General features: G+C 54.9%; 2 protein-coding genes across 12 annotated transcripts in view; both read right to left on the bottom strand.

The window, feature by feature from the left end:
• Positions 1 to 193: 193 nt before the first annotated feature.
• Positions 194 to 9059, bottom strand: CLK3 (CDC like kinase 3). Of its 2 annotated transcripts, none has more exons than XM_054836599.1 (13): positions 8971 to 9059; positions 8483 to 8631; positions 6412 to 6619; positions 4149 to 4242; positions 3795 to 3861; positions 3050 to 3166; positions 2514 to 2680; positions 2263 to 2357; positions 1797 to 1926; positions 1481 to 1563; positions 1065 to 1144; positions 830 to 920; positions 194 to 590 (listed from the first exon to the last, which is right to left on the bottom strand). In XM_054836599.1, exons 2-13 carry the CDS (start codon positions 8629 to 8631, stop codon positions 411 to 413), a joined length of 1461 nt encoding a protein of 486 aa, XP_054692574.1. In that variant the 5' UTR covers positions 8971 to 9059; the 3' UTR covers positions 194 to 410. The 2 variants fall into 2 exon arrangements, with proteins under 2 accessions (XP_054692574.1, XP_054692575.1); XM_054836600.1 differs by having other exon boundaries at positions 8958 to 9024.
• Positions 9060 to 14524: 5465 nt separating this feature from the next.
• The window catches only part of ARID3B (AT-rich interaction domain 3B), a 34036-nt gene continuing 28162 nt past the window's right edge, over positions 14525 to 20398 (bottom strand). For 4 of the 10 annotated variants that reach the window (XM_054836589.1, XM_054836585.1, XM_054836586.1 and 1 more), the window contains exons 8-9: positions 18960 to 19061; positions 14525 to 18295 (exon numbers count right to left, since the gene is read on the bottom strand). In XM_054836589.1, the coding sequence (XP_054692564.1) occupies positions 18141 to 18295; positions 18960 to 19061 (257 nt within the window). In that variant the 3' untranslated portion in view covers positions 14525 to 18140. The remainder of the gene's footprint in view (positions 18296 to 18959; positions 19062 to 20398) is intronic. The other 6 variants (XR_008578594.1, XR_008578593.1, XR_008578591.1 and 3 more) reach the window with 6 other exon arrangements.

Here is a 20398-nt window from a genome sequence, read left to right on the forward strand (position 1 = left end):
TCCTGCCGCTCCGCGCTGGTCAGAGGAGCAAGGGCAGAGACCAGGGAGAGTTCAGTCTTTTTACCCTCCAGTGAAGCAAAGATTCCTGCTGCATAGTTTCCAGTTAACTTTTTTTTTTCCAACATCTCTGTCTTCCTTTGCAGAAAAGGCAAAGCTGGGAGCAAGAGAACCCTACACCTGCCTACAAGGGAAGTATCAAACAATAAGAAACACTTTATTTTAACTTTACAACATATAAATAGACAAATCTGTGCTTTCCAATGGAGCTTTTCTTCCCCTCCCCTCCCTAGCGTCCTTGTTGCAGTGCCCCAAGCCCCTCTGAACTCTAAGAGAGCGCCTGGGGCTGAACTGCAGAGGCTGGACCGATCCTGTATGTACAAATCCAGCAGGCATCGCACCCTTCCCAGTCGTCATCTGCTCAGGTCCCGGCCTTGACCGCACAGCATCCTCTCCTCTGCGGAGAGGCCAGCAAAGAAAGGATGTAGGAGGGCTTCTGAGAACGTGATCCTCCGGGAAGGGTCGAATTCTAACATCCTCCTCATCAAATCAAAGAGCTGTGCGTGCTCCAGCGAGTCGTGCAGCATGTATGTCTGAAAGAGAAGGGCAGGGGGCAGAGGGAGGGACGGGGACTGAAGCCTCGGCCCTCGTTTTGTGATGTACAGCAAGGTAAGGGCTGTCTCCCATCCTGATTCCTCAGTACCTGTCCTGCAGGTGGGAGTTTGGGGCTGTGTAAAAGCCAGTTTTTAAGGTAAATTCCCATCCCTAAGCCCCATGCTGCTGATCTGGAGAAGGGAACAACCCAGCCAGCCCTCCATGGAGCAGCACCTACCCGCAGGGGCTTGCAGTTCTCTTGGACGTATCTCCCATCGGACGTGTTCTCATCCCATACCAGGTTCCCATTGTGGAAATATTTTTGCTTCCTGAAGAGAAAAGGTGGTGTTCAGTAAGGCTACTCGTGGGATGTACTTCCAGCACATCTCTCCCAGGGAGAGAAGCTGTGTGAGGACAGAGAATTAGCCACAAACAGTTGACCGGACTGTCTGAGATCAGGAAGAGGTTCTTACCGGGTTTTGTGGATCATGTGAGATGGAATCGGCCCGAGGATTTTTTCCATCATGACGAGATGCTCACGGTTCTCATGGGTCTGCAGAGGAAGAGAGCAACGGTGCGTTACTGAGAGATGTGACAACGAAAGGCTTGTCCCCCATACAAGTACAGGGGAGGAAGAGACAAGGCTCCGTCGGGAACAATGCAGCTCCTCTCCACCTCTGCCTCTGCTCTTGGGTTTTCTAGTCATCACAGGCACAGTGAAGAAACCAGAAGTGATCTGAACCTTCCAGCAAGGCACAAGTCCTCAAACCCTGAGTTTTCCTGGGCTTATCTTCAAACTCGGCTTCCGATTTTTAGTGCCCCATCTGCGTTTCCCTTCACCTAAATTTGAACTATTTAGGATTCTTAGGGCACAGTGCGAGAAGCATACCTGGAAGAGCGTGAAGCCGCGGTAATACTCAAACAGAATGCAGCCGGTACTCCAGACGTCGCATGGCTGTGCCCAGCCCAGCTCTGCAAAGAGAATCAAGTTAACTTCGCGGTCTCAACAAGTCCCACCAGATTTCTACTAGTTCCTTGTTAAAACTGCAAGGATTACACGAGACCCAGAAATTATCTGTCAGTGTGCAGCACTAGAAAGTGCACAGAAGTCCTGCTTTTCCTCTAGACAGCATCACCTACAGCATCCCTGGGGCAAGTGTTCTCCTCCACCCATCCGAGATTCCCGAAATCCCAGCAGTACTCACCCAAAATCACTTCTGGTGGACGGTAGTGCCGGGTGGCCACGATAGTGGTGTGGTGCTCGTGATCGAAGGTGGCGCTTCCGAAGTCCGCCACGCGAATGCTCGTGTTCCGGATGGATTTCTCCTCGCAGCTCTGCAAGCAAACACCAAGACCTCAGTGCTTCTGATGGCTGATTCAGGATTAAGATGAGCTTTGAGAGGAGCCCTCTGACCCCAGAACTGCCAGCTCTGGACTAATCAGAAGGATTATAACTGTGAAGCTCTGAGCCCTTCACATCTCAGCTAAGCGTTAAGGAAAGCCGCTGAACACTCTGCTTCACGGACTGGAGCCACCGAAGCAGTCTTAAGGCTTTTAGAAGATGAGAAAGAAGAGGCCCGAATTCCCGTGTATTCCCACTAAGTGTACAGAACAGGGAGAGAAAGGCAGGCTGTTCCTCATCCATTCACCTCTCTTTTGGACATAACCCACCTTCTTCTCGTTGTACAGAGTGTCAAAATCCGAGTTGACAAACAAGATGTTTTCTGGCTTGAGGTCAGTGTGAGTCAGCTGGTTGTCGTGTAAAACTGCACAGGTCATGAAGAGGAGAGAGAAAAAAAAAAAAATATATATATATAAAAAGAAGCATCCATCCCAGTCTGCCCATCAGAGTGCCAAGCCAACCCTTCCTCGGCTCCCTCCCAACCCGTTCCGGTGAGACACCGTCGCCCAGCCAGGCTTACATCTCAAGGCATGGCAGAGCTGGTAGGCCATGTGCCGGATCTGAGGGAGAGGGTATGGCTGGAAGTTATTCTCCTTCAGGAACTCGAAAGTGTTCTTGCCCAGAAGCTCGAAGGCAATGCACATGTGGCCGTGGAAGTTGAACCAGTCTGACATCAGGACACACAAGCTGGGCGGAGAGAAAGACGAGAGGATTAATCGTCATCCAGGGATGTGACACAACAGTCCTTCTCCCTAGTTTTGGCTACTTCAGAAGTGGTCAGTGAGCAAAAGCTCTGGTGGTTAGAAAACTTTTCGTTAGTTTTTCCCCACTATGACCTGGCACATCAGCTGTTAAGAGTTTTAAGCAAACAAGTGTTCAGTAGAATGAGAGACAGACTCTCTTCTTCCAAAACACAGAGGACTGAGACGGGTTCCCACCACCACCACCACGCAGGAGGCAAGTAGCAGGTATTCTAGTTCTTTGGCCATCGCCCAAGCAGACCGCTTGTCTCTAAGGACGGAGTATCGACTGCCCCACAGTCTTGTAGGAACTTACAATTTGTTCTCCTTGTCCTTCTCTTTGATTTTTTTCAGGACATTAATTTCCAGCCTGGCTGCTTCTCGGTACTTTCCAACATTTTTTATGATTTTCAGCGCCACCTGAGATTTGCCTCTGTAAGGGAAGAGAGAACAGGATGGAATCAGAAAAATAAGCTTATTTACAGTCCACAGCGAGAGCAGGTCCCAGTTACTCCAGTCAGTTTTTCACGCGTTAAGAGGCTATTTACTGGGTAATGCTCCAAAGAGAGCCGCAGCGAGCTCTGGGAGCACGCCCTTTCCTGACTCAGCAGTCCCCAAGGTCACTGTGCCTCCAGCAGCCACCTACCCTCTCCCAACCGTGCCAGAGAGATTTCTGAGGAGGCAGGAGATCAGAGCTAGGGCCAGACAAAAGGTCAGGAAGAGACAGGGGTCAAGTGTAATCACAGGAGAGGTTAAAAAATGAAAAAAAAAAAAAAAAAAGTAGAGGCAGATTAAGAGGTCGCTTTCCCTCAGTCAGAGTTCACTACAGTAGAACAGCCTCGGCCACTGGACAAACTCCCCTGCCTCCCTCAGCCTGCAAACTTGGGGGGCTGAGACATGAACACTTTCCGCTCGCTCTGAGAAATAATTTCTACCATTGCGACGAGCAAGGAAGGCGACAACAGTTTGGTCCAGCGGAGCCCCAGGTGAAACCAGCAGTGTTAATCCTGCCCGTGAGACAAGGGACAGAGGAGTTACGGGGAGAAGGGAAAGACACTTACCTGGCGTGGTCCACGCATTCCACCACTTTGCCAAAAGTGCCTTCGCCCAGGCTGCCGACAATTTCATCTAGGAGAGAAAACAGGAGTGGATGTGAACTTCAGGGGCTTGGCTGGAGCTGAGGTCCTGCAATTTCACAGCAATAAAACGTCAAAGCAAAGAAAAAAAAAAAAAAAGTGTCTCTCGCTGCTACGCTCTTTAAAACTCAAGTGTCTATTGTCTGCCTCAGGCAATTTACTGGTCAGTCCATTTATAAGCAATAAAACACTAGAGACCCCTCGAGTACAATACGAGAGATCTCGTCTAACACGGGGATAGAAAGTAGAGAGGTAAAGTTTTACGAAAGGTGGCTGTACATCGCTCTTGAAGCCAATCGCCGATCCTGCACACCAGGTGGCCTTCCTTGTCATCTTCCACGCTCCTGCTGCGCTTACTGCTCTGTTGGCTTCTCTGTACACACCGCCCCCCGAAACGGCATACGACCGAGCGGCAGGATTGTGTTGTCATTCAAAGGTGAAGATGACGGTGCGTCGGTGGTTGGATTTTCCAGATCCCAGCATTTCATAAGGCACACAGCATATATAACGATAGGGATATTGCAAGGGACACGTCAAGACACAAACTAACTTCAAAACAGAAAAGTAATCAACAGCTACAGGTATGTGAAAAAAAAAAAAAAAACAAAAAAAACCAAAAAACCAACCACAACTCATTGGCTACGGCTTCTGGTGCCGCCGCCTCTTAGGCAGGAAAATTCCCCCCTCTTCTCTGAAGGGAAGCAGCAGCTGGGAAGCTCCAGGGTTACGGCGGCTCGGCACGGCACCGCCGTTCCCCAAAGAGAAGCGGCTTCCTCCGCAACACCGGAGGATGCCGCCAGAGGCGCGAGAAGAAGGAGGGCTTTGCCAGAACAACGTCATTTTCTCCGCTGGCAAACGTGACGAAGGGAATACGAGCTGTCAGTTTGGACAAGCTGTCCAGTAGAAGCCACAGTAGCAGTTCTCCCTCTGTGTAGCCTGCTCTTTTCTACCTCGGTTAATAGATCGCCAGAGCCGTGTCCGTCCCCGGCTACGAACCAGCCCTTCCCCTCTTGACAGAGCCAACTACCACGCCGATCTTAAATCCACGCGCCCGCCTGGCTGCAAAACAGACCCAGTGTTGCGTATCGGCCTTAGGATGCGATTTTAAGCCTGAGAGAACTTTAGGAATCGGGACAGTTAAATTAATTCCCCAGGGAGTGTTTCGCTCCGCTTCAGGTGTCCGCTAACGGTATGAGGTCGCGTTCACCCCTGCTACTGCTAGCTTCTACTGAAAAACCAGCCGAACGTTCCCAAAAGGACCCGGGCTCCACAAAGCAAGCTGCCCTAATTCCTGATCTTTTTTTCCTATTTAGCCTTAAAAAATAGTTACAACCTCTACAACCAAAGAAATTAATACAAAGCTCTGCATTTCCACGCCTGAGCTTCTATCGGACTTTGGTTGCCCCTCGCCCTCCCCAGCTAGTCCAAAATAGCGAGCTACACTCACACCCCAAAAGATCAGCTGAAACGGAGGAGAAGGTAAAGAGGACAGTTGAGAGAGCTGTGAGAATTCAAAGGATTTAAGATCACGCCAGCCCAAACCCGCACACTGTTATCACCGCACGCACACACAAGCAAACCGCACTGTAGAGTTTTTGGCATAACCCTAGCTCTTTCGGAAAGTAAAATTAAAAAAGGCAACTGGAAAGAAATAAAAGGAGGAAAGCAACAGACCGTCAGAAGTTCCCAGCCATGCAGATATCCAACTTTAACTGCAGGGGTCAGGACTCAGTCATTTAATTGTAATAATGTTTAAAAGCAACAAATTTGTGAAAGATGGGAAGGTTCCTGACAGGAGAGAGGCAGTGAAGCAGAGACATGTGGTCTGATACCTCACAACACTTCCAGGGTATTCCTGGTCCCGGGACCAGCCTCCCTGCCCAGAGCCAAATATTCCCCGTTAATCCTTCAGAGGAATACTAGGTTTCAGGGTGGAAAAACGGGGAAGTTTTCAAAAGAAACTGAAATCCAAAGACACTCATGTGGAAAGAGGCAAAGAGGACACGTGCGTAGCCTTTCCCTAAGTACAGCGGGACGGGGGCTAATAGCCGCAGGGCTAACAACTCGGGGAGTACCAGGCCCATCCATCGCATCGTGCCTTCACGGGAGCGCTCCGTACCGCCGCCGTCTACCAAAACCACCCTAAAACCAGCAGCAGGACGCGGAAGCGAAGCCCTGGCTGTGTGTAAACCTGAACGATGACGGATCCCCAGCAGCCGGGCTGGCCTGCCGCCAAGGCTCACCCTATCACGCGTGCGCCATTGGAAGCTTTCCCTGATCCCCTCCCCGGCCGTAAAGAATCCAGCTTAATTTCCTCACGTATTAAGGCTACAGGGGCTGGACTAGTAAGAACCAAGGGCTACAAGCGCTTCCCGCTTAACAAGACACAGATTTTTGGACTATACATTCCACGTAATGAAAACAAACACCAAAAAAATAAAATAGGGGATTAGAAGTACTCACCCAGAGTGTTCAGAGCTGAAAGGAGGGAAGAACAGTTAAAACCCTGAACAATCCTGAACTCGTTCTGGATGCTACTCACCGAGGAGGCACTGCTACAAGACCTGGTCCTGCGTTTCCGGCAGTGGTGCTGATGTTTCTTGCGACGGTGCTGCTCTCTGCCTCTGGATCGCCGCCAGTTTCGCGAGCGGGTCGAGTAATAGTCCTCTCCGAAAGACGGGCTTCGGTCTTCAAATCTGTAGGCGTCGCTGTCCCGTCTGTACCTCCTGTGATAAGGCATCCTGTCATGGCTGCAGCACAAACACAAACGCGTTTATAAGCCTGGAAAAGCACGAAAGGCAGAATCCCGCTGAAACAAAGCGCTCTTGCTCCCGCTGCCTGGTGGCAGGGAAACAACAGCTAGCGTCCTAGCTTCAAACCGCCCCTCCGCTGCGGCTCAAACACTGATCTTTCCCAGCCGAGTCTCTCGGATAAGAACAATGAGAAGGTTCACAAGAGAAAACGGCGTGGCAATCTCGCGTTTCAAGGAGCCGGGGAGGGCAAACCAGAGCTCGGAGCTGGATCTGAGCTGCCTGCCTCATCTGAGCCACCTCCGCAAGTGTTTTTCTAACGTCATTCCTTCTCCCTCAGGAAGGCGTCTCATTAGCTCTTGAGCAAACGAGGTCTGAAGGCAGCAGTGGTGCCCTGGTCACCACCCCAGCGGAGACTGGAGTCCCCTAAACACCGAGCCTTCGCTGTACACGCGCGCGCCAGCTCACAGATCTTTAACAAGAGCCAGAAGGAAAATTTGGTCTCCGCGGCATAGTCAAGCTCCCGCACCTCTAGTGACAACCACACGCAAGGGAATTGGCCAAGCTCAGTTTCTGCACCGGGAAGGGCCAGAAGACATCAGACAACGCTCCCCTGTGTGAGTATTTATCACCTGGGGTCGCACAGGCGGCGTTAGGTACCGCGTGCGCACATTAACGACGAGAGCAGCTCTCTCTGCCCCACGTCGTTGAGCGAGAAGCCGCGTTTTAGGTAGAAGACGTCGCAATTCAGGAATAAAACCAGCACGTTGGCTTTCCAACCATAAACAGCAGCGTTCTGGGCACACGCCGGGGCCAGGTTGATGATGTCACCTAGCTGACAGCAAGAGCAACGGCTTCTCCAACCAAGATCTTGCCGCAGCTGCTTCGGTCCGGAAACAGGAACTTTTGTTGTTTGCGCCTCTCTGTTATTTCTGCGTCCCCGCGTCAGCGAGAGCGCTAATCGTTGCCAAAAATCTCCTCAAATCCAGAGCCCAGCGAACCTGCGAGAGGCTGACAGTCTGAGAATAAAGGGGCATGAAGGTTTTCACCGGGCGAAAGCCCGTTTTCATCCCAATCCGTCCTACGTCGGGTGAAAGAACGGAAAAGGCCATCGTGTGCGTCAGCTGTATTTCACAACCCGCTTCCTTCAAGCAAACAAAAGCCAGGCTTGGGAGAAAAATTAAGCTGTAGGAACATTTCAGGAATTTAAAGCTGAACTCAGCTCCCTTCTGACTGCACCTGCCCTGTTCAACCAGCGCTACAGCACCAGCTCCGGTACCAGCGAGGACCGGCAGCCTATTTCGGTCGACGTGTCAGCGCACGGCTCCCGCCTCTGTTCCGGAACCCTCACTGCAGCTCTCATTAAGCGAAGGCCTCATCCGCCTCGTTTCCAGCACCTAATTGTCCCTGTGGAAACGCTGAACAAAGAGAGGATCAAAGGTAAAATCCAGAGCCGAAGCGGGAAAGATCAGTTAGTGATGCTCAGATCCTTTCTGACGGCGTAGGGGAGGGAAAAGCCGTTAATTTAAAATCTGATTTGTAATGATTTCAGAAGGAAAGGGGCTGTGGGGAAAGATTTTAATGCATTAGAACTGGGAAACACGATTCCAGAGCGGGCTCTTCTCCCGCGTTAACGTTAAAGACGCCGCTTTGGGAAGAACTTTTGGTTAGATACAGAGGCAGAAACCCGTTAGGGAAGGCGCAGGCAATTAAACCCTTTCCTCCCGGCCCCGGGATTTACAGGTTTAAGGCTGATCCGCAGTCAGGAAATGAAAGCTGCCACCTCCTCGGCGCTCGCTCTGAACCGCCGCCCGAATCGGGGCCGTGGGTTTATTAGCTAACCGTCCCCAAACCCGCTCTCACCTTCTCGATCGCGATCTCCTCGAGAGATCCCTCCGGGCCGGGTATCGCAGCCTCCCCTCGTAGTCTCTGCTGCGAGATCTCTTCCTCTTCCACCGGTGATCCAGGTAGGTCTCCTGCTCCGGGGACCGGTAGCGCTTACAGTGATGCATCTGAGGACACAACGAAGCCGCCCGCTCAGCCCACCCGCGTTTCGCTCCCGACCCACAGACACCACCCCCGGGTGGGAGGGGGGCGGGTAACGGCCGCGGGCCGAGCCGTGAGGACCGGAGCTCCGCCAACCCTAAAGATTTTAAGCTGGAGGCCTCCCCTCCGGAACGGGCGGGTTATTTCCCCGCTGCCCCTCACCAAACCGCTTCCACCGAGGCGCCGCCGCCCGGGACGCGATGTAACGGCCGCGGGGCCCAGGCCCGGGCCCCACCCCATCCCTCCCTCTCTCCCCCTTCCCCCGCCGAGCTCCTCCGGCCCCGTTCCGCACCCCGCGGGCTCACCGTCCCTCCGCGGCCCCCCCCCGCCCCCGTCCTCCGCGCCGTGCTCGGCGGCTGCGGCCCGGTCCCACCGGCCCAGCACCGCCGCTTCCGCTTCCGGTACCGCTCGCCACGCCACGCCCCCCCCAGCCGGCTAGAGCGGCTCCGCCCCGCGCCGCTCCCGCCGCCTCTCTATGGCCCGGAGGTCGCGCCGTTAACCCTTGCGGGGTCCGCCGTTATTAACGGGCGTGGGCGGGGGATGGGGGGGATACACGGACACACACCATCCCCACCGCCCCCGCGCCTCCTCTCCTTCCACGGGGCTGAGAACCCCCGCTTGTCCCCCCCCACCCACGAGAGACCTGCCCGCGGGCGTGGGGATGGTTCAGGCTCCCGTTAATCCCCGGGGGGGGGGGGGTGTGATGTCGGTCCCGTTTATTTACTAATTAGCGCCGCGCAGCGCGGACACGAGTGGGGTTTTGCTCCCTCTTGCAGTTCTTGTTCCTAAAACCGGACCCCCAGCACCGGGACGGGGAAGAACTCCAATCACACCATCGCGCTCGAGCCCTTCGTTTAATTATCCGCCGCTCAGCTGAGGCCAGCGATTAATTAAAACCGCCGATGAACGCCTTTAGCGCTGGTGCAGGGTGGGGTGGGGGATATACGGGTGAGTCCTCGCGTTTTTCTTCTCGCAAGGGGAGCATCCCGACTCCCGGGGACGGGGAAGGGTCTGGGCCGCCTGGTGTCGGTGGGTCGGAAGGGACGGGAGATACCACCACCGTGGCGGTCATGGGGCTGGTCTCCCAGTTGGGCGCTCATCCCACCCATCTCCTAGCAGGGCCAAGGTTTCAGGGTTCGCTCGGGGTGGACGGTGGCAGAGAAAGGTTCCTCTTCTCCTCTGCCCAACGCCAAAGCCACCTCAGATGGGCTCGTTCCCCTCCGGGGCTCGTGCCCTGGAGACGGAGCCCACGACGACGTGCAGGCTGAGACCTCACCTCTGCGAGGCTCGGAGACACCCCCCCCCTTTGCTCAGTCCTGCGGGTGCCTGAGCCCCGGGCAAGCCTTGCGAGGTGAAGGTCCGAGGACGTCAGGCTGGATCCGGTGCCACCGCGCCGACTCCAGGTGTCCCCGGTTGCACATCTCCTTCCAGTGCAGCAGCCCGGCTCCGGGGGCGCGGGGACCCACCTGCACACGGCCCAGCGGGGAGCTGCGGGTGTAGATGCGAGCCTGTGATGGGACGGGGACGTGGTTGGTGGCCTTCAAGCAGAGCTAGAAGCACCCATTGCCCCCAGAAGAGCGATCCCACCCTGGCAGTCTCCTGCGGACAGCAAGAAATAGCTCCTCCGGGCTTGTTGTACCCGCTCCCACAAGTGGGGGGGCTGAGATCCCCCCCCGGGTTCAGGAGAGGCTCCTGAGCGTGGCTGATCCAAGCCACCTTCTTGGCCATGGTCACCTCCGTCGCGCTCACCTGCATGACGGTGAACTCCAAGGACAGCTCTTCCTGCTGGATGTCCCCAGCGGGGAGGTTGAAGAGGAAGGGCACGTTCCAGACGGGGTTGTAACCGCTGATGGACTTGGTTTCCTTGGTGTCGATGACGCGGCCGTTGTGGTAAAGGTGGATGATGACATAGTGGCCTGGAAATGGAGACAGAGCCTTGGTGAGAGGGACCTGAACCAGGGAAGGAGGCTGGAGGTTCTCCAGCCAGATTCCTGCACGCCGCGGTCAGCTGAATTGGGGTTCCCGGGGGGGGTGGTACAAGACCTCCGTGGGGCTCTGCGGAGCTGTGGGGAGAGGACAGACAGGTCCCGTCCATCTTGGTTGCACCTACCCCTCCCTGGTCGGGAGTAAGGACCTCCAAAGTCCTCAGCTCGCATCCCTGCCCACATCCCAGGCTTTGCATGAGCTGGGGGAGCCAGAGGTGACAACAACCAGCAGGACAGAAAGCCACGCATTATTTTTTTTTCCCCATAAATATGTATAATTTAAGCATTTTGGGGCCATATTGGAGATATCTAGATCCTAGCTGTTCTACCTGTACTAATTTTGCTTAGAAAAGAGAAATTCAAGAGGAAATAAGAGTATCTGCCAAGCAAAAGGAGAGGAAGCCATTCCCCGTGCCCACCTGGGCTACCCCTTGCCCCCCCGGTCCATGCCCAGTGCCCTACCTGGCGTGCCCGGCACGTGCGAGAGCCGGCCCAGGTGCTCTGCCTTACGGACCAGCACTTTGATGCGGCTGGCCAGAGCTTGGTACTGGAGGAGAAGGAAGAGCTGGCCGAGGGGTTCGGGTGGGGAGGAGAGGACGCTGCGGCTCGCGTCGTGGACGCCGAGACGCTGCAATGAGATGAGAGAGCGGGAGACGGCGTGAGACCTTCCCCGACCTCATCCAGCCCCTCCAGCTCGGGGATGCTTGTCTCCTGCCTATGCCACGCGTCAAGAATGGGCAAAAATGAGTCAAGAAGGTGAATTGGATGCCTACCGGCATCGTAAGGATGGTGCCAGCTCTGCGTTTAACCCTTCCACCCCCAACACCCCCATCTTCAGAGGACACCCCCCCCCCGCCAAGCAGAGATGCTGCCAGTCGCTACAGTTGATGGATATTAATTATGGGCAGCTGATGAACCTGCACCAGAAGGGAGGACACCACGGGGACGGGGAAGCTCAACACCTTCAGTCCCTCCTTCTGCCTCGCACCGGCTGATTCTTGGAGGAGGCTCCGGTTCTCGCCGTGGAGTTTTAGGGCTCTGAGACCAAGCGGACCTCAGTCAAAACATGAGGACAACCCCCCCCCAGTTGGAGACTGCTGCCTTCCTGACCTTTCTGATCTTGGTTTTGGTGCTCGACAGCTCCCAGCTGTAGCTAGAAGACACCCGGGGGTCCCAGGTGGCCTGAGCGCAGGGGAAGAGGACCTCTCCCACGAAGGAGTCCTTGAGGCTGCGGAACTTGGCGTAGACGGTGAAGCGGAGGGTGAAGCTCCTCACCTCCTCCAGGCTGTACCGGCCGAACCGGCACGGCTCCCATTGGGCAGGGCGGAGGTTGCCGCGCTGCAGTGCCACGCGCCGGGATGCCAGGAGCCGCGGCAGCAGGTACACCTTGACGTAGGAACCCCGGCTGCCCCGCAGCTCCTTGGGCAAGTGGGAGATGCCGAGGACCGTCACGGTGAGCGTGGCTTTGGCCGGCGAGTAGAACAAGTCGCAGTGGAGCCGGGGATGCTGCTTGGGGCCGGTGCCGGAGGGCAGCGGCGTTGGGGGTCCCGGGATGGGGTGGACCGTCGAGCCTTCATCGTTACAGAGGAGGTTGGCTCCAGAGATGGTGCAGCGGCGCTGCCACGCTCCCGCCGGCTTTGGGGAGAAGGGGAGGCTGGGCAAGGAAGCTCTGCCGTGGAGCAAACCCCCGTGGGATGCAAGCGACACTGGGGGACCCTCCTCCGCCCGGGCACCCAGCACCTCTCCTGCCACCTCCTCGTAGTGTTGCTGGACCGGCACCGGCACTGTCACGGCCGGCAGAGTGGGTCCCAGCTCCACCGTCGCCTGCTTCCAGCTGAGGCGGGGGCTCAGGTGCCGGCGGTGCCACCAGCACACGGCGCAGCCCAGGAGGACGCTGAGGCAGAGCAGGGCCAGCCCCGCGCCGAGGAAAACCTGCAAACGCACTGAGGACAGAGAGGGAGATGGGCACCGTCAGCACGGGGTGATGGAGCAACGGAGGAGAGCAAGACCTGGGCGCCCACCTCCCCACCCTTATCTTCGCAAGCTGGGGTTCAACTGGAGCATCCCAAAAACCAGAAGGTGGGAGAAGAGGCTCGGCACCTGCGGGCGCGGGCAGCCCAACATCAGTCTGGCTCTGGGGAGGCTAAAACAAACCCGGCCTCACCCCGGGGACGATAAGGATTATGGAAAAAGTGGCTTTTATCAGCCCCGCTGCCGGGCTGACGCAGGTTGGGCACGACCGACCATTAGCCACTTGCTTGGTGGGGGCACGAAACACGCGGGGAAGCACCGGTGCCGCCGGAGGGGAGCGGGGACACCTGCAAAGGGTGGGAGGGGGGGGATTTGGGGGCGTCCGAGCTGGATTCAAAGCGGCAGCGGTCCCCAAGGTGTTACATACCCAAGCCTGGCCCCAAAAGCGAGGGAACCTCCTCCCCGAGCTGTGCCCAGAGGACCGGTGTCCCGCAGGCGATGAGCTGGGCTTTATCCCTCCCGGCGGGGATGCCCGCAGGGGTTTCAGGCTCCCTGGCAGCTGAGCGGGGATGGAGAGAGGGGAGTTGGGATGTGAACTTGCACAGGCACCTTCCCACCTCTGATTTTTACGGTTGCCAGTGGATAAACCCCACAGCAGTGCGTACCGAGGGTGTTTGCTTCCCCCCCCATTTCCAGAACCCGCCTTACCTGCTTCGGACATCTGGTTTTTAGGGCGAGCGGCAAGGGAACGTGAGTCCTCGAGCCGTCTGAGCTGAGCTTATGTGGGGAAAAGTCAGAGCTGAGAAAAGCCGAACGCGTCGGTGGGCAGAAGGGGAGGAAACGCAGGGGGAAAGGCTCTGCCTTCACCTGCCCGCTGCTCGGATAGGTTGGGACTGGAGCCCAGGCGAGGCAGGCAGCTTCGCCAGCCAGCTCTCCTCCGATAACCGGGATCGTCAGGGTGGCGGCGGGGCTGTAAACCACAGGCACGGCTCTTCTGGCACAACAGAAATTGGCAGAGACACCAGCAGGTAGCTGAATTTTGCAGCCCTGCAGCGGGGGCATCCTGCGGGCAGGACCCACGACGTGTGCTCAGGGACTCGCCTGGCTTCCAAAGGGAGGAGGAAAAAGCAGGTTGTGTTTCCGTGTCAGCTTTTGGGGTTCCTGCACTCATCCAGCAGCAAGAGGCTCGTCCATCCTCCGCAGAGAGGCAGCGGGGATGCTCAAAGCGCTCGCAACTCGCTGTTTTACAGCATCCCGTCCATGGCAAGGGAGCCCAGGGGAGGCCGTGCCGGCGTGTGCCACAGCCCTGGCACATCCATCGCCTTGGGATGGATGTTTTACGGCCGTGCACAGATGTCCAAGGCGGCCGGGTGCCAACAGAAGGGCCCGCAGGCAGCGTGGGCAGGGGGCAGGCAGGAGGGGAGACACAGGGATGCTGGGGATGGGGCGAGTTTGGCAGGAGAAGGATGGAGAAGCTGGCGGGAGCACGACGGGCTCCGTCCCAGCACCCTTGGATGGGCTGCCGGCCAAAGCAAACGCAGACACTGGGGTGCGCTGGTACGAAAAGGGCTGGAAACCAGTTCCTCTCCAACTGGTCCAACGACTGGAAAAACGACGTCAGGTGCTGCATAAACAGCAAAACCCTTGGGAAGCATTAAATGTCTTTTTTTTTTTGAATACTTTCCTGGGATGAAGAAGGGGCCTGGAAATCTTTAAACTTCCATTTCAGCAAAACGGCGCGGCCACAAATCAGGCTTGCGGGGTCACCGTGTGAAGAGGTAGAAGTTTATTGGAATATAAACATTCAGATAACATGTAAGATAGAAAAAACCCAACAACAACATATACAGACACTTGTTGGAAGGAGACGTTGAGGTATTTATCCACCGCCTAGGCTATCACATTTTTTTTTATTTATTTCTTTTTATTATTTTTTTTTTTTAAATAGGTAAGAAAACTAGTAGCAAGGCTGCTGCAGCTGTTTGGTGAAAACATCTTCCTATCCGAATCTGTTTGGAGCGCACACACACACGCACGCAGCGGCCAAAAGGACTTGGCGTGACACGTTCACGCTCAACTTTGGGAGCCGAGCAGGCGCACAGCCTCCCCCCTTTCCCAGCTCACCATCTTTGTGCCTTCCCAGCATCAACTGGGAGAGGACAAACAGGTTGTATTTGGGGTTTTGAGGGGGGTTTCCCCCCCCCCCCCCCAGCTGGCAAAATCTCCCCCTGAAACAGGAGCATCGAGGCTGCCTGGAAGCAAGCTGGGGGCTGTTTGTTTTTTATTTTATTTTTTCTTGGCTGCTCGCTGTGAAACCTTCGCTGGTCTGGAGTTGAAAGAGTATTTTATTAGCCGCACTGCAAAGCGGAGCACTTCACCCGAGTAACAGTCCTACCCGCAGTATCAAAACCCCTGAGTACTATACAATCGAACACGGTCGAGTGAAATGAAGCGGAGCCGGGGAGAGATTTGGAGGGTGGGGGGGGGATCCACCACCCCTTTTCCTCAGCCTTCCCCGGCTCCTCCGTCCCGTCTCTGCTGCTGGTTTCCATAACCCTGTCCCCAAAACCTGGCAGCTCAGCAGGAGATCTGGAGCTCAGATTAAGCCAGCTACCAGTATCAAAGCCGGGCTTAGGGAAAGGGTTACTCTTCACAGTCTGAATGGCTGGTCCTCGTCATCACGTACTGAGAAAAGACCAGTTTAATGTTGCAGCTTATTTTTTTACTGAGGTATCTGTTACGCATCCCAACTTGATTCTTTCCCTGAATTGGATACAAAACAATCTGTTAGTCCCTGTCTAGTTCCAGTCTAGTTGTGTAAAGCTTATAAACATTAATACTCTAGTAGTGTCAAAGCTGTTTAGCAGTTCAGTGATTCGAGTGCCTTTCTGTGCAAGAAAACACAATGTTAGCATGTGATACGTAAGCAAAACCACCCATTACTAACCTCTGCTCCCCAGGACCAGAGAAGAAAGCGTTAAGGAAAAGCAAAAAAAAGTGCCCCAGTCCCACTCGGAGGAAACAGCCCCCAAACCCACCCCCAAATAAAAAACAAACCAACCAAAAGAAAAAAAAAAAACCCACAACAACAGAAAAAAAAACCCCAAACAAAAGAAAAATGATCTGAATGAGCTTGGAAAATCCTCTGCGAGGATGAAATGCCGTGGAGGCCTGCGGGATCTGCCGAGCAAACGCCCTGCAGCCGAGGAGCAGCTCGGCTTCCCCGTGATCCTTCCTCCAGCTAAAAGCAACCGGACAGGCGACCTCTCCGAGCAGCATCTCTCTCAGGACACGTGCACTCACAGCCACCAGCTCTCTTCCTCCCACCAAGTCCTCGCGCTGCCGGGGTAACGGGATAACTCAAATCATAGTGTATAAACTTAACGTATAGCGAGCAAAGAGCCTCTTGCAACGAGGTCCCGCCTGCGGCTTGCACAAGCTCTGGAGGAGAAAGCAGCAGCCCAGCCGAGCGGTGCTGGGGGATTAAAAAGGAGAACCTGACATTTGAGAGTTTAAAAGGATTATACATTTAGTTTTCGATGTACATTTTAAGCCCGATCCTCCGGCTGCTGATGGGGCTTTTGCTGGGGTGGTGTTTAGCCCGGTGTTTTGTAAAGCCATGCTCTTTTCAGTAGTATAAAATAAACGGCTTCTGGCAGCACAGGGATGTTAAGCACAGATCCTGGAGCTTGGAAAAATAACAGGGACTTTGGAGACACCCTCGTGTCCAACACGAAGGACGGATCTTTAAGTCAGCGGTGGCTCTCGCCCTCTTTTCCTACCTCCCCCTGTCCTCCTGTGTCATGCACATGTCCTGGGACAATGCTGTTCGGCTCGTCTCCTGCTAGCCTGAAGGATGGGGGGAAGCCACTGCTGCTTGCTCGGCTTTTCTGTCTTTGGTGATACCATTAAAAATAAAAAATAAAACACAATGTCAGCAAAACCACATATAAAAAACAAGCGATAAGATATGCCAATACTTCCTGAAGAGGTTAAAAAAAAAAAAAAACAACCCAAAACAAACAAAAACCCCCCCAATCCCAACAACAAGAACATATCTGAGGTATTTCATCTGCTCAAAAAAACCTGACTTGGGCCCGGAGGATGGGAAGGACGTCACCAGGGCAGGATGGATGGTGCTGGGGAAAGCACGCGTGGGAAAGGCCAGCAGGACGAGAGGACAGAGCGAGGCCACCCGAGCCGGAGCTGAGGTAGCCACTAAGCCAGCTCGGTCGGCTCTGCGGGAGAGCCATGGCCAACCTTCGCTTGCTTTAAACCGGAGCTTTGCGAGGAAAGGGCAAGGAAGGGCTCGATTTCCTTCTCTCTGCTTCCACCCAGGACAGCAAAAAGGTCTCTCTCAACCGAAAACGCGCCGCTTTCTTCTTGCTCACGTGCAATTTGAAGGGGACCGGGCATCCGTAGGCTTGTTTGGAGACTGAGGAAAAAGACTTCCCAATGTTTCCCACAATGCCTACACCCCATCCACAGCCCCACGGAATTAAGATTTCAAATATCACCTTCTATTTTCTCAGCGTACGGATGTGGAGAGCTTCCAGGGGCTACTGAAAGACACCTGACGAGAAGGAAGTCGCTCCAGGAAGCCTGGATCAACCTCAATGACAGCCCTTTTGTGTCGAGGGGGCCGAGGATCAAAACACCAAGCCAAAATTAAGTTCAAGCTGTCAGGGTAAATGTCAGTGGGATGAGTTCCTCGAGGGGAGAGAGAGACACAAGGTCGAGGGCATTTAAAACTTGGCTGAAAGCCTGAAGGCAACGGTAGGGAAGAGGCCCAGCACCAGGCAGGAGAACGAAGCAGCTGATTGAGAGGTTTTGAATGCATCTATGGGTCAAACGTAGCGGTGAGAAAGTCCTTCCCCTCTTGCCAAGGCCTCGGAGAGAGGGAAGGAGGCTCACAAGCCAAGTTCTAGGGGAGGACATACGAACACCAGACCACGACAGAGCCCGAAGAAGAAAAGCGAGGAAGCCAAGGGAGGACAGGGGCAAGGCACCCCGCCGGCTCTTAGGATTGTCAATACACGGAGTTGTTTTGTGGGAAGAGTCCTTGTGGCTACCGGTTCGAGGAGAACCGAGTTGCCCTGCCCCAACTCCAGCTCTTTCCACCTGCCTTGGTGACGTCTCAGCCATCTCTCAACCCGCAGCTCCTAGAGACGATCCCTGATTGAAAAACGCCAGGCGTGTCCCCCCTCCACGTCCCATCCCCCAACAGGAACACAGCAAACCCTGGGAGGAGGAGGAGGAGGACGAAAACAAAAAGCAGAAGGGAGGAAGAAAGGGGAGAACAAAGAAAAAGGCTGGACAAACAGACGATGAAGAAAAACTCGCTGGCATGGAAAGGATTCAGCATCATCATCATCATCTTGTCGTTGGCCAACCACAAAAGCAGGTTCCTTGAGATGAGGTAATCTGTGCGACTCCGTCCCGGCTCGCTCCCCACCGAACGCGGGGAGGAAGAAGAGCTGCCGGGGGCCAGTGTGAGAGACAGCAGGCTCGGCCGGCCGTCAGAGAGACCAGCTGGTGGAGGGCTCTGCGCTGGGGGTCCCCCGGGATGAGGTAGGGCTGGGAGAGCAGTGGGAGCTGCTGCTGCTGCTGCAGGAACTTTGGGTGCCGGAGCCTGCGATGAGATGGACGACTGGCTTCTGGGCAAAAAGCACTCCTGCAAGGCACGGGGAGGCAAAGAAAAGGGTTACTGGGGCTACGGGGAGGCATGGCTGAGGAGGATGGGGTACAGAGCAAAGAGCAGTCTATCCCAGCCCAAAGATCTCAACAGAAAGGCTCGGTGCAAGACAAGCAGGCTTGGAGACGGATCGGAGGGGCAATGAGCACCACGATACAAGAAGAGGTCCCCCGGGACTTGTTCTGGCAGCCTCTGTCACGGGGATGTTGTGCTTACAGAGGACTGAAAGATCCCAAATGGCTTCAACACCTTTGGAGGTTTGTCCAAGGACGCCTTTGTGGCCTGCAGAAGCGAAACGGCTTGAGCAGAGCACAGGGGACAACGGGTCGGAGGAAAAGCTGAGTAAAGCCGCTCCTCAGCAGGAGAGCGATAATACTCCTTCCTGCCAACGCTTCGATACAAGTCCCTTCAATTTTCAAAACGCTAACAACCACGACAAGGAAAAGGCATTCATCTTGTCTGCCTGGGACCAAAGGGAAAAGAGAGAAAAGAAATCATCTCCTACTGAACTTCCCAAGCCGGACGGGCTGTGTGTGCGGTGCTTTGGCAGAGAGCAGCCCCGGGAGCACGCCCCCCTCCCCGCGTCCTTCCCTGCGCCGCCAGCCCGGCTCTCTACCCATCCCCGGGAGAGGTTCTTTCTCACCAGCATAAATCGTGCCGTTAATCTCCACCGACATGTTAATACTCCCGATGCCGTTAGGTGACAAATTCAGTGCCGCCGCTGCCGCCGAGTCCGGTTTATCTTCTTTCAAGAAAGAAAAGATGCAGAGTTAGAGAGTAACTATCCCGTTTCCCGCGCTATCCAGAGATGATCAAAGGTGTACACAGCCCTCCTTTTAGCTCTTCTTTGGCGAGGAAATCCCCACACAATGTCTGCTTCCAGTCCTGTTATAAATAAGATAAATCTACAAAGGTGTTTCAATGCTGAGTACGGGCTCGGATCCCACCGGCATTTGCAAATCACTCCCCGACTCGCACGCTGCAGGGCCAAATTATCATCCCCTCCAAGGAAAAAAGCTGCCAGCACATGAGACAAGACGGTATTTAAATCAGCCAGACTGCGGCTGCGTTTGCCTCAAACCCAGGAACGCTGTGTGCGAAATCCTGTGAAATTTGGGTGCGATCGCTTCTCTGCGCTCGTGAATGCCTGCTTACGGTTTGCACAGTGAATGTGAAATTTAGGTGGATGCAAGTGAAGTCCCAATCCCATTTAACTCCGCAAGCTGCTACTGTTTGAAGGGGAACCTGCTTTGACCCTTTGCCAGGTATATAAAGCTTTTACCAGCATCACTAGCAATGCCTCAGGAACAACTCTTCCTTCCCTTTCTTCTAAGCCCTGCCAAACGTGCCCGGCCTTGCGCCTACATCCAAATGCACAATTAAAAGGGGGTCTGAGACCTTTAATTTTAATGGATCAAAAGGGTTTGGAGGAAGCAGCTGTTGGAAGTGAAAATTTTCTGAGGCTTTGCTGTCCGGTGAAGTGCAGCCCCCGGGACAGGTAAGGGAGCCATGGCACTTCATCAGCTTTTGATTCGGTATCGATTCTGACAACGTGACCTTTACCAGGGTGACTCCCCTTTTACAAAGCATTTCAGGAGCGCTTTTCCCAGGCCACGAATGCTGCTTATACGTGACCTTCTAACCCAGCCTTGCCAGGAGTTCTTTGCCTGGAGGCTGCGCGTAGGGTTGCAGCAGATGTTGGTAGAAATCACCTGATTTGCTAAAAGCGCTTGCGATGCGTAGGGGACACCCCCCCTGCAGATACACAAGTCTTTGTGGGCTCCTCACACCTGACAAAGGATTCCTAAAAGCTGGGCGTATCTCTGCCCCGTCTCCTGCTACCCCTGGGGAAAAAGCTGTTACCTCCACAATCAATTAAAAGGGTTCCTGACCAGGAAAGGACGAAAAAATCACCGTTCCCTGCGGTGCAACGCTGGCACAGGGCTCAGATGAGAGCAGGGGAAAGCTGAGCATCTGGCAGGTGATGGGCTTCCCCTCCGAAAGTCACCTTACTGACCGCAGAACGGCAGCACTGCCTTTGGCGAGGCCGAACCGCGCTCTCGGATCTGAAGTACACCGGGT

Source organism: Grus americana, chromosome 10 (assembly GCF_028858705.1).
Source record: "Grus americana isolate bGruAme1 chromosome 10, bGruAme1.mat, whole genome shotgun sequence".
Lineage (NCBI taxonomy): Eukaryota > Metazoa > Chordata > Aves > Gruiformes > Gruidae > Grus > Grus americana.

What these genes read in the sequence shown, in the direction of transcription:
- CLK3 (XM_054836599.1), bottom strand. Translation starts at nt 8,631, where the DNA reads ATGCATCACTGTAAGCGCTACCGGTCCCCGGAGCAGGAGACCTACCTG. An exon ending in AGGAGATCGCGATCGAGAAG is followed by an intron (nt 6,620 to 8,482) that starts GTGAGAGCGGGT and finishes TTTGTGCTGCAG; the next exon opens with CCATGACAGGATGCCTTATC. An exon ending in CTCTGTACAACGAGAAGAAG is followed by an intron (nt 1,927 to 2,262) that starts GTGGGTTATGTC and finishes GTTTGCTTGCAG; the next exon opens with AGCTGCGAGGAGAAATCCAT.